Below are 26,222 nucleotides of genomic sequence, written 5' to 3' on the forward strand. Positions count from 1 at the left end.
ACGCTCTTCCTTTCTATAGTACTTTGCCTTCTTAAATTATCCAAGTCATGATAACCTGGCTGTGTCCTAGAAGGTAGTGATTTTCAACTATCATGTGCATAGAAATCTCTTGGGGTGGGGGTGCCCACTTAAAAACACACATTCTCACTCCCCTTCCTGAGATTCTGACTGATTCAAGTCTAGTGTGGAGTCCAGGAATTTGCATTATTAACAAGCTTCACAAATAACTTTGGTTCAGGTAGTTCATGTATAGGACCTTGAGGACTCCTTATTTAGGAAAGGTAGTATTTAAATACGATAGGAGAGTTATTTCTTTTTTATTATTTTCAAGGATTCCCAGTTGATGCTCTTATTCTGGAGGCTCCATTTACCAACATATGGGTTGCAAGTATTAATTATCCCTTGTTAAAGGTAAGTCTCTGAACCATCTTCACAAGATGTGAACGTGTAGGCGATTTCCGCACACTTATGTTTATTAACCATTTTCCTTTTCTTAACTAGTATTATATGTTTCTAAGTTATTTTTTACCTGAAACAGGTTATTAGCCAGTTGCTATTGAAGGAGGGCACAATGGCTTTTGGATTTTTTAGTTTTTATTTCTTCTAATAGGTTGAGATAGTGGCTTATTAAGAGCCAAAGCTTTTCCCCCCTCCTCTTCATTTAACTGTACCTTTTATCATGTAGTTTTTAAGTAGACTTGACTTAGGTTAGTTCATTATTTGGGGAAAATATGCCTCTCATATATCATTTTTAGCTCTATGATTGTCAGCCATATATTTATCATTATTTTATGATAAAAAAAAAAAGTCCTTAGAGAATTCAAGGAAGCTGCCAAGTGGTTTTACACAGTAGCTCAGGTAGAGAAGACAATCTTTCCAAGAAGATAAAGTTTAAAGAACTGGGCAACAAGATCTAGTTTTTTTAAAATCTGTTGTGCAGATTATCCTAATTTCATCCCATGCCTGACGCTCAAAGGCTTATAGACATACCGCCATATAAATGTTAGTCAATGAGCCAGAGAAAGAGAAGGAGAGAGGATTCTCAGAGGGAATACATGACCCCCAATTTTTGAATTTTGATAATGTTAGGAGGCATTTTAAGGGTACTTTAATACAGCTGCCTACTTTTGGAATCTTTTTTGTAATAAATAAGCATGGAACTTTCTGAATTTGCTTAACTATTTCAGGAGAAGGTAGCTTATTACTTCCTGGGACAGCTAATTCACAGACCACATCATCTTGAAAAATGCCTGTATTAAAAGCTCCATCTTGATACAGAAATCCCCTCAATAATAAAAAATACTGAATGCAGAGTAATTTGAGATAATGAAACACTTTCTTTTTTTTAAAAATTTTTTTTCAATATTTTTTTTAAGATTTTATTTATTTACTTGACAGGCAGAGATCACAAGCAGGCAGAGAGGCAGGCAGAGAGAGAGAGAGAGGAGGAAGCAGGCTTCCTGATTAGCAGAGAGCCCAATGCAGGGCTCGATCCCAAGACCCTGGGATCATGACCTGAGCTGAAGGCAGAGGCCTTAATCCGCTGAGCCACCCAGGCGCCCCGATAATGAAACACTTTCAATTGGTTTTAGGCAATTAAGTATTCATTTTAAGATAACCACTAATTGAGCACCTATTATATTATTCTAAGTAATTACTAATAAATTCATTAATTTGTACAGATAAATCAGATACAATCCATGTATTTTGGTTTTTTTTTTGAAATTCTAATTTTGAAATGAAACATGATAGGAAAATATATGATTTAACAAATAATTTTGAACTGCACATCTATGTAACTAATATTTAAATCCAGAAGTTAGCATCACTAGCCCCTCCAGAAGTCTCTTGTATGTCACTTCCTAATCCAATTAGCCTCCCCTTAGATGTAATCCTTGGACTGAGTTTAATGGTAAACATATCCATGCTTTCCTTTATAGTGTTACCATCTGCGTGTACATCTCTAAGCAATATAATTTTGTTTTTGAACTTTATATAATTAGTAGAATTATATAGGATGTACTCTATGTTTTTCAACCAACATATATTTATGGGCTTTTACCCAAGAGGTATAGTTGTAGTTTGATTGTTTTCATTGCTATATAGTATTTTATTGTATAAATATACAATTTATTGACTTATTGTTTATGGACATTTGAGTTGCTTTCTGCTTGAGGTAATTAACAACATTGCTGTTATGAATGTTCTTGAACATGTATCCTGCAAACATGGTATATATTTCACTGGAGTATACTCCAGGAGTGGAATTGCTGGACAGTAAGATACGCATACGTTTAGCTTTAGTAATTAAGAGTGCCAACCAGTTTTCCAAAGTGACTTGGCCACTTTATTCTCCCTCCTGTTGTATACAAGAGTTCCAATTGCTTCACATCCTTGTCCTATATGGATATCTCATTGATTAATGAAGCTGGGATTTTTTTTTCATGTTTATTAGTCATTTAGATATCTCTTGTGAGATACTTGTTCATGCTCATTTTTAAATTGTCTTTTTTGTTGTAGTTTTACATAGGATAAGTCATTAGAAAACTATTTGTATTGCCAGTATATTCTCTTCCTTTGCCTTTTCACTCCCTTAATGATATCTTATGATGAAGAGATATTCCTAAATTTAATGTGGACCAGTTTATCAATTATCAAAATGTGGTTAATATTTTTAAGAAAAGTTCCTGTTTAATAAAACTCTGGGTACCAAAGATTATGGAGATACCCTTCTATGCCCTCTTGTAGAAAGTCTGTTTTACTTTTTATATTTAGAACTATAATCTACAAGTATGGGTTTTTGTATGTAGGAGGTAGAAGTCCATATGGATATCCAGTTTAGTACCATTTACTAAACAAACCTTCTCTACCAATTCTGCAGTGCCGGTGTTTGAATATATCAGGGCTTAATATATATGGGTCTGTTAGTAGATTCCTATTTCTTCCCCTTATCTATCTATCCATTCTCATATGAATGCTGCATCTCCTAATTAGCATAGCTTTTTTTTTTTTTTTAAAGAGAGAGAGTGAATGGAGGAAGGGGCAGAGAGACGGGGAGGGAGGGAGAAAGAATCCCAGGCAGTCTCCACACCCAGCGTGGAGCCCAAAGCACCATTTGATCTCATGACCCAGAGATCAAGACCTGAGCTGAAATCAAGAGTTGGACGCTCAACCAACTGAGCCACCCAGGAGTCCCTGATTACTGTAGCTTTATAATATGTTTTTATATCTATGTAAGTTCTTTAGCTTTGTTCTTCTTATTCAAGATTTGTCTTGACTATTCTTGGTCCTTTGCATTTTAATGTATATTTTGGTATATAAAAATATTTCTATAAAAAGCTTCCCAGGATTTTGATTAGAATTTCATTAGGTCTATATATACTTTGGGGAAAATGATGCCTTTTTAATATTGAGTCTTCTAATTTATGAGCATCATATTTATAAGTTTATTTTGATTGGCTGATTGAGATTTTCTTATTTTAGTTTTAGGTCAGGTTCTCCTATAAACAGAGCCCATGACAGGGACTTGATGTTCATGGTTTATTGAGAGAATGGTCTAAAGGCAAAACCTGCAAGGTCATTTGAATGATGGTTACAGGATAAGGGATGGGGAAAGAGCAGAAGGGCGCCTGGGTGGCTCAGTCAGTTAAGCATCTGCCTTTGGCTCAGATCACGATCTCAGGATGCTGGGATCGAGCCCTCAGTCGGTCTGCTTCTCCCTCTCCCTCTGCCTGCTGCTCCCCCTGCTTGTGCTCTCTCTGTGTCAAATAAATAAAATCTTGGGGGAAAAAAAAAAAGGAAAGGAAAGAAAAAGAAAGAGCAGAACAATACGTGACTTCAGGTAAAGTGTAGCTTTGGCCTGATCCACCTGGGACTCTAAGCTTTGAGTCAACCGTAGGGGGGGCGGTGCTGGTTGTTTCTGCCGTCTGCAGGGTTACAGAATAGTTTGGGGGGGGTGACATAACCTTGGGGGCAATGGCTTCTGTTATCCAAGGCTAAGGAGAAGGGGAACAGCCAACACTTACAGCAAGAATTAGTTTTATTATTCTCTTCAAAGAACCAACTCAGACTTTGTTGATTATCTATGTTGAATACTTTCTGTTTTATTAATTTCTGGTCTTACCTTTTTTATTCCCTTTCTTCTATTTTCTTAGATTCAATTTATTATTTAAAAAATTTCTAGAGATGGTACTTGGATAATTTATTAGTATTTCCTCTTTTCCAATTTATGCTTGAAGGCATATTCTACCGAAGCCACTCTTGAGATGGATCCCATAAGTTTTCAAGTGCATTTCAATTATCATTTTGTTCAAAATATTTTATAATATTATGACTTCTTTGACCTATGGGTTATTTAGATATGTATTTTATAATTTTTATACATTTGAGGATTTGATATTTGCTATTGCCTTCTAGCTTAATTCTGCCATGATCTGAGATTTCTCTCTGTATGATTTCAGTTTTTGAAATTTGTTCAGACTTGCTTTATGTCCCAACATATGGTCAATTTTGGCGTATGTTCCATATGCTTGGAAAGAATATGTTCTGTTTTTGGTGCAGTGTTCTTTATGTATCAGTTAGGTAAAGATTACTAACCATGCCGTTCAATTCTTCTGTATTTGTCCTGATTTTATTATTTTTTTAAGATTTTATTTATTTATTTGACACAGAGAGATCACAAGCAGGCAGAGAGGCAGGCAAGGAGAGAAGGGGAAGCAGGCTTCCTGCTAAGCAGAGAGCCCAATGCGGGCCTTGAACCCAGGACTCTGAGATCATGACCTGAGCCGTAGGCAGAGGCTTAATCCACTGAGCCACCCAGGTGCCCACGCCCTGATTTTTTGACTGGTTGTTTTATCCGTTACTCAGGGCAGATTATTGAAATATCTTGCCATGATTGAGTTAATTTCTATTCTAGTTCTGTCAATTTTTGCTTTAGCTTTTTTGAGCATATGTTATACATATGTAGAGCATACATTGAGTAAGAATGTAATTTTATATTTTCCATGTGAATTGATCCTTTATTACGAAATATCCTTTTTGATTAGTAATGCTTCTTGATTTAAAGTCAGCATTGTGTCTAATATTAATATACCCTTGTTTTGAATAGTGTTTGCATAATATATAATTTCTATCCTTTGATTTTAAATTTTTCTGAATTCTTGTATTTAATGCATATCTCTTGTCAGCAGCATGTAGTAGGGTTTTGTTTCCTTTTCCAACAAGCTTTGTCTGTTAAATGTAGTAGTCTATTTAACCTAATGAAATTAGGATATGTTTAGGTTTAAATCTACTTTCTTACTATGTTCTTTTCTATTTGTGCCATCCTTTTTCTATTTGTGCTCTTCGGTCTCTATTTTTTGCTTTCTCCTGACTTGCCAGCTGTGTCTCAAGAAGAGTGGTGTTGACTGTCCATTTCACCTCTCTGAGATTCTCTTCTCTCTGGGATGACCAGACCACTCAAGATGCCTTGGCAGGTCTCTGACACCTTCACAGAAAGGTTTTTTAAAATTTTTTTTTAGCTTTTCTAGTGTCTTGGGCAAAAGGTTTGGTTTGTAATGGTTCTTCTATTATTAGAACGGGGAATCTTCCAATATTTTTAAATTTGAAATTTAATTTAAAATGTCATGATATCTCAGTTTAATAGATACCCTTATGGTTTAGAGGTAGAGGAGTTCTATAGTGTCATGCTGTCTTTAAGAACCATAGCTCTGGCATCTGACTCCCTGGGTTGGTTTCCAGGGCTGCCACTTAACAGCTGTATAACCTTGGATTAATTGCTTTTAATGTTCTAATCTCCTCATCTATAAAATGGGGGTAATAATAATCCATTCCAGATGACCGTGATAATAAGTTTATATATGAAAAGCATCTATACTAGTGCCTGGGACACAGTAAGCACTGAATGGCCATTAACTCTTTTTATAATCAGTGGAATGCCATAACTCTGAATATTCCTGTTAAATAAGAAAGTGTAGGTGGTGTGAGACATACAAATATAGTAAAAGGCATAGGTCCTTACTCTGAAGAAGCTTCCTGTCTAGTTTAGGAAATAGGAAATTAATGGTGGATATAAAGTAATGGCAGAGGTTTCCATAATTTGGAATCAATTTCCATGATTTTGGAATCAATTTCATTACTCAAAATAGGAAGGCAGCATGACTCAGTGGGAAAAAAGAGCATGAGCTATGGGGCCAGACAGATTTGGGTTCAAATTTGGTTTTTGCCACTAACCAATTATGACCTTGGTAAGTTATTTTCCTTCTCTGAGTTTTCCCATTTTTAAATAATGGGGATGATACTGCCTAATGCCTAGGGTTGTTTAGAAGTTTAAATTAAGTGAGATAATCATTGCAAAGTACCCAGCTCCTAGCGGGGACTCAACAAATGTGTTCCCTTTTCCCATTTTTTCCATTGCTAAGTAGACTAAGGTAGGTGCTAGGGTGGGATGCAGAACAGTCATTTCAGGGTAGGAAGAGTTCAGGGAAGAGAAGGGTTTTGTGTGCAGGGATGGTCAGTGAAGACTTACAGAGAGATAGGATCTAAGATCCTTTCTTGAAAGTAAGGGAGAGCAGTTAGGAAACACAGAGAGGAGGGCAGAGTGTGACCCAAGGCACATGGCCGGAGTGGGGCAGCTATGTGCTATAAAATACCTGAGAGTCCTATAACGCTTCCATGAAAGATCTTGCACACTTGTCATCCTTTTCAATCCTCATAACAACTCTCTGAGTTTGGCATCATTGCCTCCACTTAGAGCTGAGAGAAGTGCGGCTCGGAGGCTTGCCCAATTGTTACACACCCTATAAGAGGAGGAAATGGGACTCAATCCTACATCTTCTAACTCGAGGCGGATGGATTGGAGGTGTGCAGCCTTTGGAATGAAAGATTGTGGCCAGATGTGGATGGGCTTGCCGCCAGGATGGGAGTTTCTTACTTTGTTTTTAAGTAGCTCATGTGATACTACCAAAGCTTTGTGACAGTACATTTCCCGTAACTAGTCTTCTAAGAATATTTATTTAGCAGCATTCCAGAAGAGAGAGGAGGCAGGAAGACCAATTAGGAGCCCATCGATGTGGTCTGGGCTGGCGGGGATGGTATGACTTCTGAGTCTCAAGGGGCACCTCTGGCTGATGAGGAATAGGGGGGTAGATTGACTTGGGCCTGCTTTCTTCTTATTCCTTTGGAATTTGAGATGAATTGCTGAAGGGCTTCTCTTATTGAATTTTCCTCAGAGGAGTCCTGATTCCAGGGGTGTTAGAATCAGGAGACAAAGACAAAAGAAAACAAAACAAGAATTCTCGCCCTTAGTTATGGATAAGAGAAGGAGAAAGGAAAAGGGGCAGGACAGGATCTCCAGACCGCACCTGAATGCAAATCATCTGCCGTGAGACCTTGCAAAAAATGCAGGCCAGACACACTCCCATGAAAACGTGTAAGTCTCCTGGAAACAGCCCGCCTAGGCCAAAATTGTGAAGCGGATATTCATCTTTACTGAACCCAGCTTCCCTATTCTGTGCTAATTTCCTTACGAGGACACCAGCTACTTTTTAAAAGCAGGAAAACAAATGTTTTAAGCTCATTATGATGCTATTCTCTGTATTACTTCAGTTCACAGAAGGATCAACAGATGATGTATTAGAGCAGCTGACTCTCTTTCTCCATATGATAAAGGGCAGTGATTCGCATAATCTAAAAATTCCTTCCACAATGAGCAGAATTCTTTTCTTTTTAAACTGGCCCCAGCCTACCTGTGCTGTACCCAATTCCTTCCTTCAGCAATGTCCCATCATAGACGTAGCACTTTCCTCCCCACGCCCCCCTCAGGCACAATGGAGGAATACATTTAATACTTTTCTGGTCTTTTCTCTTGGCACATCTATTCCAAGGAATAAAATCTGAATGAAATTCAAGTCACACTACGGTGAACATGACAGATAATAGCTTACCGTGTATGCCAGGGATATGGGCCCAGTAGATTCAGTCCATCTGCAACAAGTCTTTATTCAAGGGTCTGTTAGGTTCCGGAAATTTCCTAGGTTCTAGGAATACCATAGGGAATAAAAAAAGTTGTGGCCTGACTTCCTGTGAAGTGTATGTACTTACTGTAGGGAAGACAGGTAGGAGACAAGTACATAACAAGCTGATTTTCAGGATGAGAAGGGCTGTGACAGGGGGTGACTGGTGGGTGGATGGGGGGTTGGCAGGGAAAGTTTCTCTGAAGAAACTATCATCTGAGCTGAGACTTGCCTGACAAGAGGCTGTCATGGGAAAATCTGGGTCTTGTGCTGAGGGAAAGGAAAGGCATGGGCCCTGAGGTAGATTCCAGCCTGATGTGTTCCAGGAAGGCAGCATGGCCCGAGGGTGGATAGGAGTGGGCTTAGTGAGAGGACAGAAAGGTGACAGCCAGATTCTGTGGGCCTCAGAGCCCAAGGTGGTACAAAAAGTTAGAAAGAAGAAACAAATCATGCATAATCCCCACCATCCACAAACAATCACTGTTAACATTGTGTTGTTTTTGCTTCCCATATTTCTTTAAAATACAAATAGCACCATTAACTCTATCTTCACATTTGTAAAAGAGCAGTGATAGATGCATAATCTAAAAATTGCTTCTACAGTGAACATAATTAACTAGTCTAGTTACTGAAGAGAATATTCTGATTAGTCAAAACTTCTCATGCCAAACTATGGAAAGAGCCCAAATGTCCATCAGCTGATGAGTGGATAAAGAAGTGGTGGTGGTTGTGTGTGTGTGTACCTGAATACTGTTCCACTGTATGTACATATATGTGTATATATATACATATATATATACACACACACACACACATATATATATACCCCTCCCCTTTCTTCCTTTTTGTATTTTCCAATTTCCCTACAATGACATGAGTTACTTTCAAAATCATGAGGTTTGTTTTTAAAAAAGTTGATTATATGTAGAAAGTTGTTACTCTCTACATTAGTATAGTTCATGTAGGAAAACATAACAAATGACATAGATATAGGTCATGCTTTAATTTTTTCCTTTTTAAAAAACAGATTTACCGGAAACTTCCAGGATTTTTATGCGCGCTTATGGATGCCCTGAGAAAAGACAAAATAGTCTTCCCTAATGATGAAAAGTAAGTTAATGATGAAAAGATGTCCATTTTTACTATATTTAGGGGATTCTGGAGGGTAATCATGTGACTTACTGAATGGGTAGATAAGAATTCTTAGATGGGCACTAAACTTTGAGGTAATGTGTCCACAAATTTTTAGTTTTTGATATTTTCCTCATGTCTAACTTGATGACTTCACTGTCGATACTTTCTCTGAAATCATAAAGGGGGTTATAGATTTAGTCTACAGGACCCTTTAAAGGTGCTCTGAGAGGGTCTAGTCTAACGGCCCTTGGGGGTTCCCTGACTTCTAGGCCTTATTCCCCATGTAACCAAAACCCACTCACCATTCAGCCTCTTGACCCAACAGCAAGTCCAATGACCAGAATTTGGCAAGTTAGCCCCTCACAGCTGATTTTAAGAGTGCCTCCAAATGGGCGGTTGTTATCAGTACTTTATGTAGACACACTTGAAGGATCTAAACTTCTCAGGAGTAACTGTGAGTCACTGTGACAGGATGGATGCATATCAGAATTTGGGAAGTTTTGTTTGAGAAAGTTAAAATGAAGAACAAGTCTTCTTCATGCCATAGCCTTTCTGAATTATCAGACTAGGAGGTTGACGAGAAAGCTGATTAATCCTGTTAATCGTGTGTCCATCTGTACATTTATAGGGAAAAGTAAATGCATTGCTACAAAGAGTTCTCTTTAGTCCTATGGTAGTTCTTGCTATTTTTGAGTTTTGAGTTGTTTCATTTCTTCAATCTAATCTTTTAGTTGAAATATCCCAAATACTACGAAATAAGGTAGAATAAGGAAAAAGATGAGGTTCTTTTAACTGTACAAATTGAGTGTTTTTAATATTTTTCTTCTTATTAAATCATACAGAAATAAATTAAATACGTAATTAAATTATGTGAGTCAACAAGAGAGAGAATCTTGCCTGGAAGAAAAAAACAGTTACTAATGAAGTTTATTACGTATGAAGTTGTCATTCCTGGGAGGAGAAGAAAGAGAGATCTTATATTTTGAGGCAAATTTCATGTTTTACTAAAGCTTTAACTTAGAAGAGTAATCCCAACCTATAATTCTTGAACTGAATGCTTTTCTTCTACTTGTGCCTAGTGTTAAATTCCTGTCTTCTCCCCTTCTCATCGTACACGGTGAGGATGACAAGACAGTGCCTTTGGAGTTTGGAAAGAAGGTAAACGAAGAGCTCAGTGCTGCCTGAAACATACTGTATGTGTTGCACCATTTTCTCATTTAGCCAGACTTTGAGATTAGATCCCACAGGAGGGTCTCTGACATTATAAGGGATTCTGTACACCCCCCAATGGCCATGCTGGTGGTGTATATAGTCTCCATGAGTGTGCTATGCTGCGGAGCTTGAAGGAGTGTTTGTGGTGGATCTTGGCTCCTCATCTGAATATGTATGTGTGGATCTACGAGGGTAGAGAAGATCCCAGGCAGCTGCGTCAACCTCCGTGTAGTCTCTCCCATTGTGGCTCAAAAGTAGGATTCAGTTTCTTTTCTTTTAGACAAACAGAGTAGGTCTGTCACAGTTCCTGTCCACTTGCAGGGAGGGTGTTGGCAGGAGAAGGATGAGGTTCTGTCAGTGTTCCTTAGCTGTGCAGCTTTTAGTTCCTTAGCTGTAGAGACAGCCAACACCGGCAGTTGGGGAAGGGTGGTAGAGAGTCCCTTATCTCCAACTTAATAGGACTAAGTCCCCAAGTTGGCTGTTTCTGTACCCTCTGAAGAAAATTAAACTAGAAAAACACCACCTTTGATGGTCAGCCTTTGAGTCTCTCTCCTTCTGTCCCATGCAGCTCTATGAAATTGCATACAATGCATATAGGAACAAAGAGAGGGTCAAGATGGTGGTCTTTCCCCCTGGTTTCCAACACAACTTCCTCTGTAGAAGCCCCACACTACTAAACACTGTGAGGTAAGAGCTGATTTGCTAAATGCTAAATGATCTGCTAAATCCTTCTCTTAAAGGCAATTAGGGCTGCTCTGGCTTTACTTAGACCAGGAAGTGGAGAAAGCATGTGAGCTGACCTAGGTCCTTTTTTTGCAGAGAGTTCCTGAGTGAGCAGTGGGCATGAGGTCTGAGAGTACCAGAAATCTGCAGTGAAGACTTGGTCCAGACATCACCCACGATGCATATTTTTTATGTAAAATTGTACTGGGCTGCTTGGATGAGCTGAAGTCACTGACATTTCTACAAGTCACTTGCCATTTTAGGGAAAGCATGGATGTTGGGCGTTATTGCAAGTTCTCATTTAGCTTGTAGTCTACTTTGAGGAACAAACTGAAATATCATTGTAGAGTATCAGAATTTGGTAAAATTTGGATCCCTTCTAAAAATGTGTGGTTACCAAACATCCTGGGACTGTGAACAAGGTGGTCTTTAGTTGGGACTTAACAGGATAAGAATGGTGCTCTAATGTAGTTAAGTAATTTGTATTTTAGTTCATTTAAATGGCATTAAAAAGTTCTAAGTATCTTCTAGCTTTTTGAACAGCCCTGGAGAAAGTCCTAGCATGCTACTCAATCTGCCATCAAATAACAAGATTTGGCACTCATGTAGCCCTTGTAAATTGATACTTTATTTTTAGCCCTAATACAGTCATACACTTGCCCTCCCAATTCCCAGAAATTCCTAACCAGATTATTAGCTAACAAAATAAAACAAAAATCAAATAATGTTGTAAAAGGGTTTAAATCCAGTAAGAAGTTATTTTTTTTTTTCTCTCGAGACGTTTTACAACTTACTTTCCATTGTCTTTGTTCACCCCATTGCTAGATTCATTGGATAGGGAAATCTTGAGATCTGAAGGCTCCATGTTCCAGATGTCCCTGGCATATTCCTTAATTGTTCGGTCACTAGAGAATTTCCCTGCAGCAGCTATATTTTTGAGTACCATTGTGTTCCAGGCCTTTGGATTCTGTAAAGAACACATACATATGGCCTATGGCCTGAGTGCCCGTCCAACTTTATGACGAACACTAGGCCAAGCACATCCAAGCACATTTCATGGGGAAAAATGACAGGATAAAGTGAGTCATAAATACACTTGTTTCACAGCTGAGAGCTAGAGAGGGTAGATCATGCTTTTTCTCCTGCTTAGAGAGTATTTCTCTTAAGAACAAAAAAAGCGTATTTTTCATTTTAAGAGAAACCATGGATGTAAATTCCCTAATTGGTAATTGTTGCTATGGTCACAATATTTTGGCATGCAAGCCATATTTCCCATGCTTTATTTTTTTTTTAATTTCACCTCCCTTTAAACTAGAGGGGAAGGAAGGGACTAATGTTCATTGTCTGCGAGATGCTGGGTCAAGAGATTTAAACTGTGGCTTACATCATCATGTGAAAAACACGACTCTAGAATGTTAGTTGTTGTTCAACAATGTAATGGAACAGTTTATTGACCTACTTCTCCTTTCTTGTTCTTTCTGAAGGTAGACACCCCAGCTGATTTACACTGAATCCCAAATACTCTACTGGGGTTTCAAAAGAGGATCAATTAAGTCGTTATCCTTGAAAAAATATATTCTATCCAAATTTTATAATTTTTATGTAGAGTAATATAAGAAGCTATTTATTTCATACCCTCATGATTTTTAAAGAACTCTAAAAGTTTGTTAAAAATGACCAGAACATGGGTGCCTGGATGGTGCAGTCAGTTAAGCATCCGACTCCTGGTTTTGGCTCAGTCACGATCTCAGGGTTGTGAGATCAAGTCCTGCATCTGGCTCTGCGCTCGGCTTGTTGTCTGCTTCAGTTTCTCTTCCCTGTCCCTCTGTCCCACCCCTCCTGCCCCCACTCTCTCTCACTTAAAAAATTAAATAAATCTTAAAAAAAGAAAAAGACCAGAACATCACTCAAAGCCATTAGCAATGCATTATAAAAATTTAAAAGAAAAACCGAAACTATGATTATGCCATAAGGTACTGTAACCAGAGTCTAAAATTTGTTTATTCAAACTTTGAAAACTTACTAAATAAGAAGAAAATAAACCATTTAAATGGATAATGAATAGACTTCCCAACATATTTCTAAGCTTAACAATATGATAATTGTTATGAGTAAAAACTGCAATTAGCACTAATGAACAGGAAAGATTGAACCAAATCCTGGGCTTTGAGATGGGCATCTTTGGATTTGGGCCATAGCATTAGCAAAAGAGATCCATTGTACAAAATTGGCATTCACACTCGTCCTTGCCCTTGGTCATATTTTCCTTTCTTGCTTCCTTTATATGTCTTTTCCTCTGTAGCCATTCTACACACAAATACATGTGGAGATCAAGAGGAAAGAGCTGGAGCTGACCATTTTCTTTCCATCTTTGAGTTCTTGGAGGCAGGTAGTGAGCCACTCAGCTTAACTCGAGTACTGCCCCTCCTGGCTGATGGCCACTAACTTTAATTTACTCTGGTCTATGCATTTTGGGGGGACTGGATATGATTCTACCAGAACATAAGGTCTGAATATCCTGGACAGTTGCCTCACTTCTCTTTTTGGATTGGTTAATGGGGCCCTGTTACTTAGATTTAATAAAAGAAACAAAAATTTTAATTAACCGTAGTAAACTGGTTTCGTTTACGGTCTTAGCAGTGTACTCACCATGTACAGCTGGCTGACTTTTTCTTGACACTTGACATAGGCTTCATAGTCTGCAAAGACTTTAAACCTGTTTTTTTTTTGATGAGAAGGGAAAAACAAAACAACAAAAAGCTTCATTAAAATATGTGTGCTAAGATTCCACCTAGAATTATCTTTTGCTTTTTTGTTTTCAGATTTATTTGAGAGAGAGAGAGAGAGAGAAAGAGAGAGCATGCAAACATGAGCAGGGGGAGGGGATAAGGGGGAGGGAGGGGAAGGGAGAGCATACCAAGCAGACTCCAGGTTGAGTACAGAGCCTGATGTGAGGCTTGATCTCATGACCCTGAGACTATGACCTGAACCAAAACCAAGAGTCGGATGCTTAACTGACTGAGCCATCCAGGTGCACCCTCCTCTTGACGAATTCTCTTTTGTGTAATGTCAGGCATGGCTGGTTTACCAAACTTACATTTCTATTCATTAGAGTTTTAACCAGCCTTCAACATTTATATGGTTCTTCCCACATGTAAGAATGTCAACATATGGATGTACTTGAAAGCTGGGTGTACCAGTGGAAAGAGAAAAAGAATCCCAGATTTATGGGTTTTATTCTTAAACCTTCCTAGCATAGTTAGTAGAGACTATCTGATTTTTCAAGTGTAGATTAGCTTCTCAGATCACAGACCTATGCTAATTACACAGATGCATTGTAGGTGGCTTAGATGTTCTTGTCCCCTTTTCATGGCCCAAATAGCACGATTTCTTGTGGGAACTCACCTGTCATAATAAAATAGCATGTTGATTACATCTTTAAAGAGGTCAGGCTGCTGGGGAGAGAAGAAGCCATTGTCAATTTGGTCAATGGCCAGTTTCAGCTCGGGAAGTGCCTCGTAATATTCTTTTGCCTCATACCTGTGGGATGAGAGAGTGGGTGATAAGAAAAATGTTCCATTAGTGGGTGTGATTAACAATACACTAGACAGGTGACTTACAGGGAAAACGGCAGAGTAGGAAGACCGTAACCTCACTTTGTGCCACAGATACTGCTAGATAACACCCACATCAATGTAAATAACTGAGAAAACCATCTGTCCACAGCTAAATCTGGAGAAGTCACATCAAAGAGGGTGGGAAGGATAGAGATGTGGTTGGGAGTTAAATGAACCCATGGGACTGTGCGTGGGAAGGAGGGATGCTGCAGGCATAGAGAGGGTAGAAAAACACCCTTACACTGGAGCCCACATGGGGCAGATGAATCCTCCTAACATCTGGCTTTGAAAACCAGAGGGACTGAATTCTGTGAGTTCTTACAATCAGTGGATTACCACCTGGGACTTTAAAAGTCAGCAGGCTTGGCTCTGAGAGATCGGGGAGAGCAACAGGAAACCGAGTCCCTGGCCTTAAAGGGACAGCATAGCAAACAACCTGGACAGTTACAGTATAGAAGCCATAGTTTGAAATACACCCGGGGTATACTGGAGGGAGATGTGTTTACTCATCTCAGAGCATATGCTGGAGGGGCAGGGAACTTTAGGAGACTTCTTCAGGAACAAAGGAGCTGCGGGCCACTATTTCCCTTCCCTGTCCCCCAGCTTAGCCATGTGGACACCTGTGGGAATAAATGCTATGCCAACACTTGCTACTTAACTTGCTAACAGTGTGCCTGGGCCCCCAGGTCATCTGCAGATATGTCCCACCAGTCAGGCCTCTGCTCCAGGTCCCCTCCCACAGCAGACCTGTGCAAACCTGGCTGACACTGCCCACCCTGCCCCGTGTTCTCCTGTGGTCCTGTTCCCTACAATGTGCTCTTGGCGGAGCCCATCCATAGTGGGGCCAGGAGCCTAGCAGTGTGCAAGCAGCTGCAAAAGGGGCCACCACCACTCCAAAGTAACTCCTGCTTCACGGAGGGAGAGGGGAAGATAACTACATGCAACAATCAGACTGTAGCCCCAGCAACGGGCCAGGGGGCAGATAGCTGGTCTGTCTACAAGCACTGCCCACCAATAAAAGCTTCTCAGGGCTTGACATAGGGAGAGTGCATTGCACTTTGGTGGGACTGCAGCTCTGGCAAATGCCTGGTCTGATTCCACTCAAGCCCGAGGCAGCCCCAGCCTGGCTCCTGCACAACACAAGAACCAAACTGTGCCCACAGCAGGCAAAGAGAACCACTGCGGACAACTGGATTGAAGGGGAAAAAGGGGCTCAGCTACAATAGCAGAGTGCATGTGATATGCATAGAAGACACCCCTGAAGCACCAGGTTCTGGTGAACAGGGTCCTGCACTACAGGGCACTGCTGGACTCTTCTTCATGAGGCCACTACTTTTAAGAGCAGGAGATGTATTTGACTTTCCCAACACACAGAAACAGACACAGAAAGTTAGGCAAAATGAGGGACAGAGGAAATGTCCCAAATGAAGGGACAGGACAAAATCAGAGCATGAGACCTAAACAAAATGGAGATAAGTAATGTAATATGTCTGATAGAGTTTTTACAGTAGTAATGGTCTTAAGATACTCACAGGAGTTGAGAAGAGTGCAGGAGCTCAATGAGATCCTTAGCAAAGGGAGAGAAAATATAGAAATGAACCAGAGATGGAGAACTTAATAACTGAAATTAAAAATACATTAGATAGAAAAAATAAAATAAAATAAAATAAATACATTAGATAGAATAAATAGACTAGAAATAGAAGATGGGATTAGCTATCTGGAGGACAGAGTACTGTAAAGTAATCGTGTTGAACACAAGAGAGAAAAAAATAATAAAAAATGAAAATAGACATGGAATTCAGCGACACCATCAAGTATAGTAACATTCATATTATAAGGATTCCAGAAGACTAAGAAAAGGAGGCAGAAATTTTATTTGAAGAAATAACAGCTGAAAACTTTCCAAATCTGGTCAAGGAAACAGAAATCCAGATCTAGGATTCACAGAGAGCCCCCAACAAAATCAATCCAAGGAGGTCCACCCCCAAACACACAGTAATTAAAATGGCAAAAAGTAGTGATAAAGAGAGAATTTTAAAAGCAGCAAGAGAAAAGAAAATAGTTATATACAAGGGAAACCCCATAAGGCTGTGAGCTGATTTTTCAGCAGAAACTCTGCAGGCCAGAAGAGAGTGGCATGATATATTCAAAGTGCTGAAAGAAAAAAGCATGCAGCCAAGAATACTCTGTTATTCATTACAGAAGGAGAGAGAAAGAGTTTTCCAGACAAACAAAAGTTAAAGGAATTCGTGACTTCCAGCCCTACAGGAAATGTTAAAAAGGATTCTTTGAGTGGAAAGGAATGATCATAAGTAGGAGTAAGAAAAGTAGGAAGCACAAAAGCAGTAAAAATAAGTATATCTATAAAAATCAGTCAAGGGGGCGCACCTGGGTGGCTCAGTTGGTTAAGCATCTGCCTTTAGCTTAGATCATGATCCCAGGGTCCTGGGACTGAGCCCCACGTTGGGCTCCCTGCTCAGTGGGGAGCCTGCTTCTCCCCCGCCACCCGCTCTCTCTGCCCCTTTCCTCTGCTCATGCTCTTTCTCTTTCAAATAAATGAAATATTTTTAAAAAATCAGTCAAGGGATCCACAAAATCAAAGAATGTGAAGTATGATACTACATACCTAAAATGTTGGCAGGGGGGAGTAAAGAATGGGTTCAAATTTAAGCAGCTATCAACTTAATAGACACTGCTATATACATAAGATGTTAAATACAAACCTAATGATAATCACAAATCAAAAACCAGTAATAGATATGCAAAAACAAACATAAGAAGAAAACAAGAAAGGAACAGAGAAGAACTACAGAAACAACCATAAAACAAGTAGCAAAATGGCAATATGTACACACCTATCAATAATTATTCTGAATGTAAATAGACTAAACGTTCAAATCAAAAGACATAGGGTGATGGAATGGATTAAAAAAATAAGATATAAATAAATACATATAACTAAAAAATAATCTATATACTCTCTACAAGATGCATACTTTGGACATAAGACACACACAGATTGAAAGTGAAGAGACGGAGGGGTGTCTGGGTGGTTAAGTTAATTATGTGCTTGCTTTGGGCTTAGGTCATGATCTCAGGGTTCTGGGAGCAAGCCCAGCATCCAGCTCCCTGCTCAGTGAGGAACTGCTCCCTCTCCCTCTCTCCTCTCTCTCCGCTGCCCCCTGCCCATGTTCTCTCTCTTGAAGAAATAAATAAAATCTTAAAAAAAAAATCAAGAGATGGAAAAACATTTGTCATGCAAATGGAAGTAAAAAGAAAAGCAGGGTGGCAATACTGATATTGGACAACATGGACTTTAACACAAAGTCTGTAAGAAGAGAAAAAGGAAGACTATATAATCAAGGGACCAGACCAAAGAAGATATAACTTCTAAATATTTATGCACTCAACGTGGGAGCACCCAAATACATAAAGCAGCTATTGACAAACAAAGGAAGTAATCAATAGTAATCCAATACTGGTAGAAGACTATAACCCCCCACTTACATCAATCAATAGGTCATCCACACAGAACATCAACAAGGAAATAGTAGAGGCTTTGAATGACACATTGGACCAGATGAACCTAACAGATACATTCAGAACACTCCTTCCTAAAACAGCAGAATACACATTTTGTTCAAGTACACGTGGAACATTCTCTAGATCACATGTTAGGTCACAAAATAAGTCTCAATAAATCCAAAAAGATTAAAGTCATAGCATGCATATTTTCCAACCAAAATGTTTTGAAACTAGAAATCAACCACAAGAAAAAAATCTAGAAAGATCTCCAATACATGGAGTTAAATAACATGTTACTTAACAATGAAAGGGCCAACCAAGAAATCAAAGAGAAAATTAAAAAAAAATACATAGAGGCAAATGAAAATGAAACAGAGTGGTCCAAAATCTTTGGGATGTAGCAAAAGCTGTTCTAAGAGGGAATTCTTTTTTAAAGATTATTTATTATTTATTTGTCAGACAGCAGAAACACGGAGAGCTGCAGGCAGAACAGGCAGAGCAGGCAGAGGGAGAAGCAGGCTCCCTGCTGAGCAAGGACCCTGATGTGGGACTCGATCCCAGGACCCTGGGATCATGACCTAAGCCGAAGGCAGATGCTTAACCAACTGAGCCACCCAGGGGTCCCCTGAGAGGGAAGTTTAAAGCAATACAGGCCTATCTCAAGAAGCAAGAAACATCTCAAACAAACAAACTAACCTTACACCTGAAGAACTAGAAGAAGAAGAAGACAAACCTAAAACCAGTAGAAAAGGACATAATCAAGATTAGAGCAGAAATAAACAATACAGAAACTAAAAAGCCCCAGTAGAACAGATCAATGAAACAAGGATTTGGTTCTTTGAAAACAACAACAAAATTGATAAACCTTGATTCAGACTCATAAAAAAAAAGAGACCCAAATAAACAAAATCAGAAATGAGTGAAAGAAGTAAAGTAACAACAGACATCACAGAAATACAAAGGATTATAAGAGAGTATTATGAAAAATTATATGGTAACACATTGGACAACCTAGAAGAAATGGATAAATTCCTAGTATGATATAACCTCCCAAAACTGAACCAAAAAGAAATAGAAAGTTTGAAAAGACCAATTACCAGCAAAAATTGAATCAGTAACCAAAAGACTCCCAAAATACAAAAGTCCAAGACAAGATGACTTCACAGGTGAATTCTACCAAACATTTAAAGAAGAGTTAATACCTATTCTCAAACCATTCTGAAAGTGGAAGAGGAAGGAAAGCCTCCAAATTAATTTTAGGATACCAGCATTACCCTGATACCAAAACCAGAGGAAGATACTACAAAAAAAAGAGAACTACAGGGCAATATCTCTAATGAACATAGATGCAAAAATCCTCAACAAAATATTAACAAAATGAGTCTAACACTACATTAAAAAAAATCATTCACATGATCGAGTGGGATTTATTCCTGGGATACAAGGGTGGCTGAATATTCATAAATTAATCAACGTGATACCTCACATTAACAAGAGAAAGAATAAGAACCAAATGGTCACTTCAACAGATGTGGAAAATCATGTGACAAAGTACACCATCCATTCAAGATAAAAACACTGGACAAAGTAGGTTTAGAGGGAACTTGCCTCTACATAATGGGAGCCATATATGAAAAACTAATAGCTAACATCATACTCAATGCTGAAAACCTAAGAGCTCTTCCCCTAAAGTCAGGAACAAGATAAGAATGCCCACTCTCACCACTTTTATTCAACATAATACTGGAAGTCCTAGTCACAGCAATCAGACAACAACAACAACAAAAGGCATCCAAATTGGTAAGGAAGAAGTAAAACCTTCACTATTTCCAGAAGACATCATATTACATATAGAAAACCCTAGACTCCACAGAAAAACTACTAGAACTGACAAATCCAGTAAAATCATGGGATAGAAAAATAAGTATACATAAGTCTTGCATTTTTATACTAATAATGAAGTGGCAGAAGAAGAAATGAAGAATTCCAGGAGGAGAGGCAACATGACAGAGGAGTAGTGGATTGAAATGACATCAGGTCACAGGAGTTCAGCTAGTTATCAAACCATTCTCAACACCTACAAACTCAACAAGAGATAGAAGAGAAGAAGAGCAGCAATTCTAGGAACAGAAAATCGACCACTTTCTGAAAGGTAGGACGTGCAGAGAAGTGAATCTGAGGAGATGGGAAGATAGACCACGGGAGGGAGGGGCCAGCTCCCAGCAAGCGTGGGAGCAGTGGAGCACAAAATCGGAACTTTTAGAAGTCTGCTCCACTGAGGTACATCGCTCTAGAGGCTAAGCGGGGGTGGAAGCCTCTTGGGGACAGTGTGGTCTCAGGACCCTCAGGGTCACAGGAAGGCTGGGGGTGTCTGAGTGTGTTATCAGAGTGGGGAAACCGACTGCAGAGACAGAGCCGAAGAGTGAGCTCTCAGCTTAGGGTTTCCTTAAACCATGATCCGTGACACAGTTGGACCACTGTTCTTTGAGGAGGGGACCCCACAAATGGCAGGGAGACTCACCAGAGGCAAGAATCTGCTGGGTTTGGAGACTCCAAATGGGGCCATGTGCCAGAGACAGAAAAGCTCAGTCACAGGCCAAGTGAGCCCAGAATGCGGCCAGAGACCAGGGAGACCAGACTGATTGACCCCTTTTTTCTGAGGGTGCACTGAGGAGTGGGGACCCAAGCTCTCGGCTCCTCTGGGCCAGAGACTGGGAGGCCGCCATTTTCATTCCCGTCCTCTGGAGCTCTACAGAAAGCATTCAGGGAACAAAAGTTCCTGAGAGTGAGCCTAAGCAGATTACATAGCCCAGCCGCTGGCAAGGGTGGTGCAATTCTGCCTGCCCAAAGACATTTGAGAATCACTACAACAGGCCCCTCCCCCAGAAGATGAGCAAGAACAAGACCAAGCTCACAGATCAAGGAGAACAGCAGAACTCCAAGGCGAGGGGAAAGCAATGCATGGAATTCATGGCTTTCTCCCCATGATTCTTTAGTCTTGCGAAGTCAAATTAAATTTTTTTAATTTTATTTTTTTCTTATTCTAATTTTTTAAACTTTTCCTCTTTCCTCTTTTAACATTTTTTAAACTAGTTTATCTTAACAATACCTTCCAAAAAAAAACAATCTTTTTAAGCTATCATTATTATAGTCATATTTTATCCTTCATTGTATTTAACCTTATTTTTTGTATACATATACGGTTTTTCTTCCTAAAAAACTTTGGAATACAATTTATTCTAATAGATCAAAATATACCCTAAATCTAGCACAGGGCTTTGTTCTAGTCTCCAGCCTGAGCACATTCTCTCCCTCGCCATTTTTTTCTTCTTTCTTTCTCCAACCAACATATCTTACAATTCCTTTTTTAGAATTTTTAAAAAATTTTCATCTTTACAGTCATATTCCATCCCTTCATCGTGTTTACCCTTATTTTTGTATATATATAAGTTTTTCTTTCTTTAAAATTTTGGGAGGTAGTTTCTTCTAAGACACCAAAATATGCCCAAAATCAAGCGGGTGGCTCTGTTCTATTCACCAGTCTAATATAATATAATCTATCCATCTATCTATCTATCTATCTATAGGTATATATATATATATATATTTTTTTTTTTTTTTTTTCTTTTTACTCCCTTACCTCTCCCCCTGGTTTAGGTTCTCTTCTTATTTGGTTAGCATACATTTTTCTGGGGTCTTTGCCACCCTTTTAGTACTTTATTCTCTTGTTCGTATATTCTTATCTGGATAAAATGACAATGTGGAAAAACTCACCACAAAAAAAAAAAAAAAAAAAAGAACAAGAGGCAGTACTGACAGCTAGGGACCTAATCAATACAGACATTGGTAATATGTCAGAACTAGAGTTAAGAATGATGATTCTCAAGGAGCTAGCTGGGCTCAAAAAAAGCATGGAGGATATTAGAGAAACCCTGTCTGGAGAAATAAAATCCCTTTCTGGACAAATAAAAGAACTAAAATCTAGCCAAGCTGAAATCAAAATAGGTATTAATAAAAAAAGCTATTAAAATCAAAAGAGGGGCAATCAAGTATGGAGGCTCTTACTGCTAGGATAAATGAGGCAAAAGAGAGAATTAGTGATATAGAAGACCAAATGACAGGGAATAAAGAAGGTGAGCAAACACTATTAGACCACGTGGGGAGAATTCGAGAGAGAAGTGATACCATAAGACAAAACAATATTAGAATAATTGGGATTCCAGAAGAAGAAGAAAGAGAGAGAGGGACAGAACGTATACTGGAGCGAATTATAGTAGAGAATTTCCCTAATGTGGCAAAGAGAACAAGCATCAAAATCCAGGAGGTGCAGAAAATCCCCCTCAAAATCAATAAAAATAGGTACACACCCCATCATCTAATAGTAAAACTTACTAGTCTTAGTGACAAAGAGAAAATCCTGAAAGCAGCCCAGGACAAGAAGTCTGTAACATATAATGGTAAAAATATTAGATTGGCAGCAGACTTATCCAGAGAGACCTGGCAGGCCAGAAAGAACTGGCATGATATATTCAGAGCACTAAATGAGAAAAACATGCAGCCAAGAATACTATATCCAGCTGGGCTATCATTGAAAATAGAAGGAGAGAGAAAAAGCTTCCAGGACAAACAAAAATTAAAAGAATTTGCAAACACCAAACTAGCCCTACAGGAAATATTAAAAGTGGTCCTCTAAGCAAAGAGACAGCCCAAAAGTAGTAAGCCAGAAAGGAACACAGACAATATACGGTAACAGTCACCTTACAAGCAATACAATGGCACTAAATTCATATCTTTCTATCGTTACCCTGAATGTAAATGGCCTAAATGCCCAATCAAAAGACACAGGGTATCAGAATGGATTAAAAAAAATCGATATGCTCTCTACAAGAAACTCATTTTAGACCCAAAGACACCCCCAGATTTAAAGTGAGGGGGTGTCCTTATATCAGATAAATTAGATTTTAAGCCAAAGACTATAATAAGAGATGAGGAAGGACACTATATCATACTCAAAGGGTCTGTCCAACAAGAAGATCTAACAATGTTTAATATCTATACCACTTTCTTACACCATACACAAAAAAAGACTCAAAACAGATTAGAGATCTAAATGTGAGACCTGAAGCCATAAAAGTCCTAGAAGAGAGCACAGGCAGTAATTTCTCTGACATGTGCCACAGCAACATTCTTCTGTTTGTGTCTCCTGAGGCAAGGGCAACAAAAGCAAAAATAAACTTTTTGTTTATTTTTATCAAACTTTTTGTTTATTTGACTACATCAAAATAAAAAGCTTCTGTAAAGCAAAGGAAACAATCAACAGAACTAAAAGACAACCGACTGGATGGGAGAAGATTCGTGCAAATGACTTACCTGAGAAAGAGTTAGTATTGAAAATATACAAAGACCTATACAACTCGACACCAAAAAGAAAAATGATCCAGTTAAATATGGGAAGAAGACACAAAGAGATATTTTTCCAAAGAAGACATCCAGATGGCCGACAGACACATGAAAAGATGCTCAACATCACTCATCATCAGGGAAATGCAAATTAAAACCACAATGAGGTATCGCCTCACACCTATCAAAATGGCTAAAATAAAAAATGTAAGAAACAAGTGTTGGTGAGCATGTAGAGAAAAGGAACCCTCGTGCACTGCTGGTGGGAATGCAAACTGGTGCAGCCACCATGGAAAACAGTAGGGAGGTACCTCAGAAAATTAAAAATAGAACTACCATATGATCCAATTCTACCACTGGGTATTTACCCAAGATTACAAAAAGCCTAACTCAAAGGGATACATACACCCCTGTGTTTATTGCAGCATTATTTACAACAGCCAAATTATGGAAGCAACCCAAGTGTCCACTGAAAGATGAATGGATAAAGAAGTGGTATGTGTGTGTGTGTGTGTGTGTGTGTGTGTGTATATATATATATATAAATGGAATATTATTCGGTCATAAAAAGAATGAAATCTTGCCCTTTGCAACATGGATGGATCTAGAGAATGTAATGCTAAGTGAAATAAGTGAGTCAGAGAAAGACAAATACCATACAATTTCACTTATACATAAAACTTAAAGAAACAAAACGAATGAAGAAAAAAAGAAAAACCAAAAAAACAGACCCTTAGACTCTTAACTACAGGGGACAAACTAACGGTTACCAGAGGGGAGATGGGCTGGGGGTGGGGCAATGGGTTAAACAGGTGATGCGGATTAAGGCGTGCACTTGCCACGATGAGCAGAGGGTGATGTAATGAATTGCTGAAATACTATATTGTACACCTGAAACTAATGTAACCAACTACACCCACCAATAACAAATAGCAAGGACCCGATACACCTGTGCCCAAGCTCCTTTCAGTTCACATGCAGGGTTTAATAAAACTCAGCTGTGAGGAGGCTGCCCAGGTGCATGGGAGAGGTTCTGTGGCTGCGTTTCCCATGACCCCACCTCAAAGGGATACCTGGGTAGGCAGGCACACTCCTGGGGGTGGGGGGCACTTGCCCAATAAGAAGGAGCTGCTCCCTTACCCTTTCTTGTCCAAAGCGGCCACATCATCTACTCTCATGCCAAAGATGAACAGGTTCTCTTCCCCAGCTTCCTCTGCCATTTCCACGTTGGCCCCATCCATGGTCCCGATGGTCAGGGCCCCGTTCAGCATGAATTTCATATTGCCTGTCCCTGAGGCTTCAGTGCCTGCTGTGGAGATCTGCTCCGACAGGTCTGTGGCTGGGATGACTGCAAGGAAGGTATAATAAAGTCAGTGAACCTGTTTCTCTAGACCTGCTTGCATTGGATCTGAGTATTTATTCAGCTGGCCTCTTTTGATCATTAAAATAGTCCATGTACATCAAGATAAACATGCATATGGCATGGAAGGATGGATCTTACTCTTCCCCTTGACTGGGGCAACTGCTTTTGGCCATTTTGATGTGCTACCCCGGCGGTGATGGCTGCAGTGCTAAATAATTACGTGCTTCTACTATTCTGCCTTGGTCTGTAAACTCTAGAGAGCACCTATTACTCTCTCCTATAAAAGCTGACACTTTGTTTCTCTTCTCCCCTCTCTTCCTTCCGGTTTTGGTTATTTTTTTTTCTTTTGCTTGATAACTTTATAAAATATATTGAAACTTCTCTTTCTTGATCTTTAAAATTCAGTCTCTCTTGACCCTTCTGTTATGATCTGAGCAAATTGGATTGTCTGCATTCTTTCCACTTCCCACCTCCTCCCTCCATCCCTCTTCCAAGGCAGGGAAATGTGCAGGGAAATGTGCTGGGTGCACCTGAGGTGCGCCTGGGGCGAGACACCAAGCCTCTAACCTTTCAGCCTAATTTACACACAAATTAGTGCTGCCAGAAGGCCCCCTTACCCCTCTTTGACTTCAAAGGTCAGAGCCAATTCTGTTTTACTTTGAAGGCTTATTTGTAGATTAGATATATTTTCGTTGACATCAGTAGGAACCTGGCTCTTTTCTCTTTCTGCATACAGTCTTAAACAGTAACATCAGAGGACCCAAAAATACCTCAGAAAGAGAAAGGCCTGTTTTCAATTTGGCACTTGGGTGAATGCACAGTTGGCATCTGCCTGTGGACCGTGCTTCGTAAGCACATGATGCAAATAAGCAAAGAGAGCAGTAGAGAAAGGGATGTTGGCTTTCTGCCAATCTAACTCTTCCCACGTGGGAACTCCATGCATGCTCAGTGCCCATCTGAGCACATCTAAGCCTCATGCTTGGCAGCCTGACATCTGTCCTCATTCCCTGTTGCCACGTGAACAAATGACAGCCCTTCTTCCTTCCATGAAGTGACCAGAGGAACATCGGGGGCTGGGGAATTGGCGTTCTGTTGCAAAACGAGCTGGGAATGGAAGCCCTTTCCTTTCCTTTCCCTTGTAGAGCACCGTCTGTACTTTGCCCAGACATCAGGGCCCCCTCCTCCAGTACCCAGCTCTGGCTAGCTAGCCGTCAGAAAAATGCACTTGCAAAG

At 39.5% G+C, this 26,222-nt stretch overlaps 2 protein-coding genes across 4 annotated transcripts in view; one reads left to right on the plus strand and one right to left on the minus strand.

Annotated features, from left to right (window-relative positions):
* Window positions 1-11,813, plus strand: part of ABHD12B (abhydrolase domain containing 12B) — a 28,709-nt gene extending 16,896 nt beyond the window's left edge. Inside the window, exons 7-11 of one of the 2 annotated variants that reach the window (XM_080807911.1) lie at window positions 332-411; window positions 9,040-9,122; window positions 10,226-10,304; window positions 10,927-11,045; window positions 11,178-11,812. In XM_080807911.1, the coding sequence (XP_080664037.1) occupies window positions 332-411; window positions 9,040-9,122; window positions 10,226-10,304; window positions 10,927-11,045; window positions 11,178-11,205 (389 nt within the window). In that variant the 3' untranslated portion in view covers window positions 11,206-11,812. Of the gene's footprint in view, window positions 1-331; window positions 412-9,039; window positions 9,123-10,225; window positions 10,305-10,926; window positions 11,046-11,177 lie in introns of both variants that reach the window. The other variant, XM_080807910.1, reaches the window with a different exon arrangement.
* Window positions 9,937-26,222, minus strand: part of PYGL (glycogen phosphorylase L) — a 45,051-nt gene continuing 28,765 nt past the window's right edge. Inside the window, exons 17-21 of one of the 2 annotated variants that reach the window (XM_080807908.1) lie at window positions 24,767-24,974; window positions 14,487-14,621; window positions 13,731-13,797; window positions 11,876-12,048; window positions 9,937-10,749 (exon numbers count right to left, since the gene is read on the minus strand). In XM_080807908.1, the coding sequence (XP_080664034.1) occupies window positions 10,746-10,749; window positions 11,876-12,048; window positions 13,731-13,797; window positions 14,487-14,621; window positions 24,767-24,974 (587 nt within the window). In that variant the 3' untranslated portion in view covers window positions 9,937-10,745. Of the gene's footprint in view, window positions 10,750-11,689; window positions 12,049-13,730; window positions 13,798-14,486; window positions 14,622-24,766; window positions 24,975-26,222 lie in introns of those variants that run through there. The other variant, XM_080807909.1, reaches the window with a different exon arrangement.

The sequence above is a fragment of the Martes martes genome, assembly GCF_963455335.1.
Source record: "Martes martes genome assembly, chromosome: 7".
NCBI lineage: Eukaryota > Metazoa > Chordata > Mammalia > Carnivora > Mustelidae > Martes > Martes martes.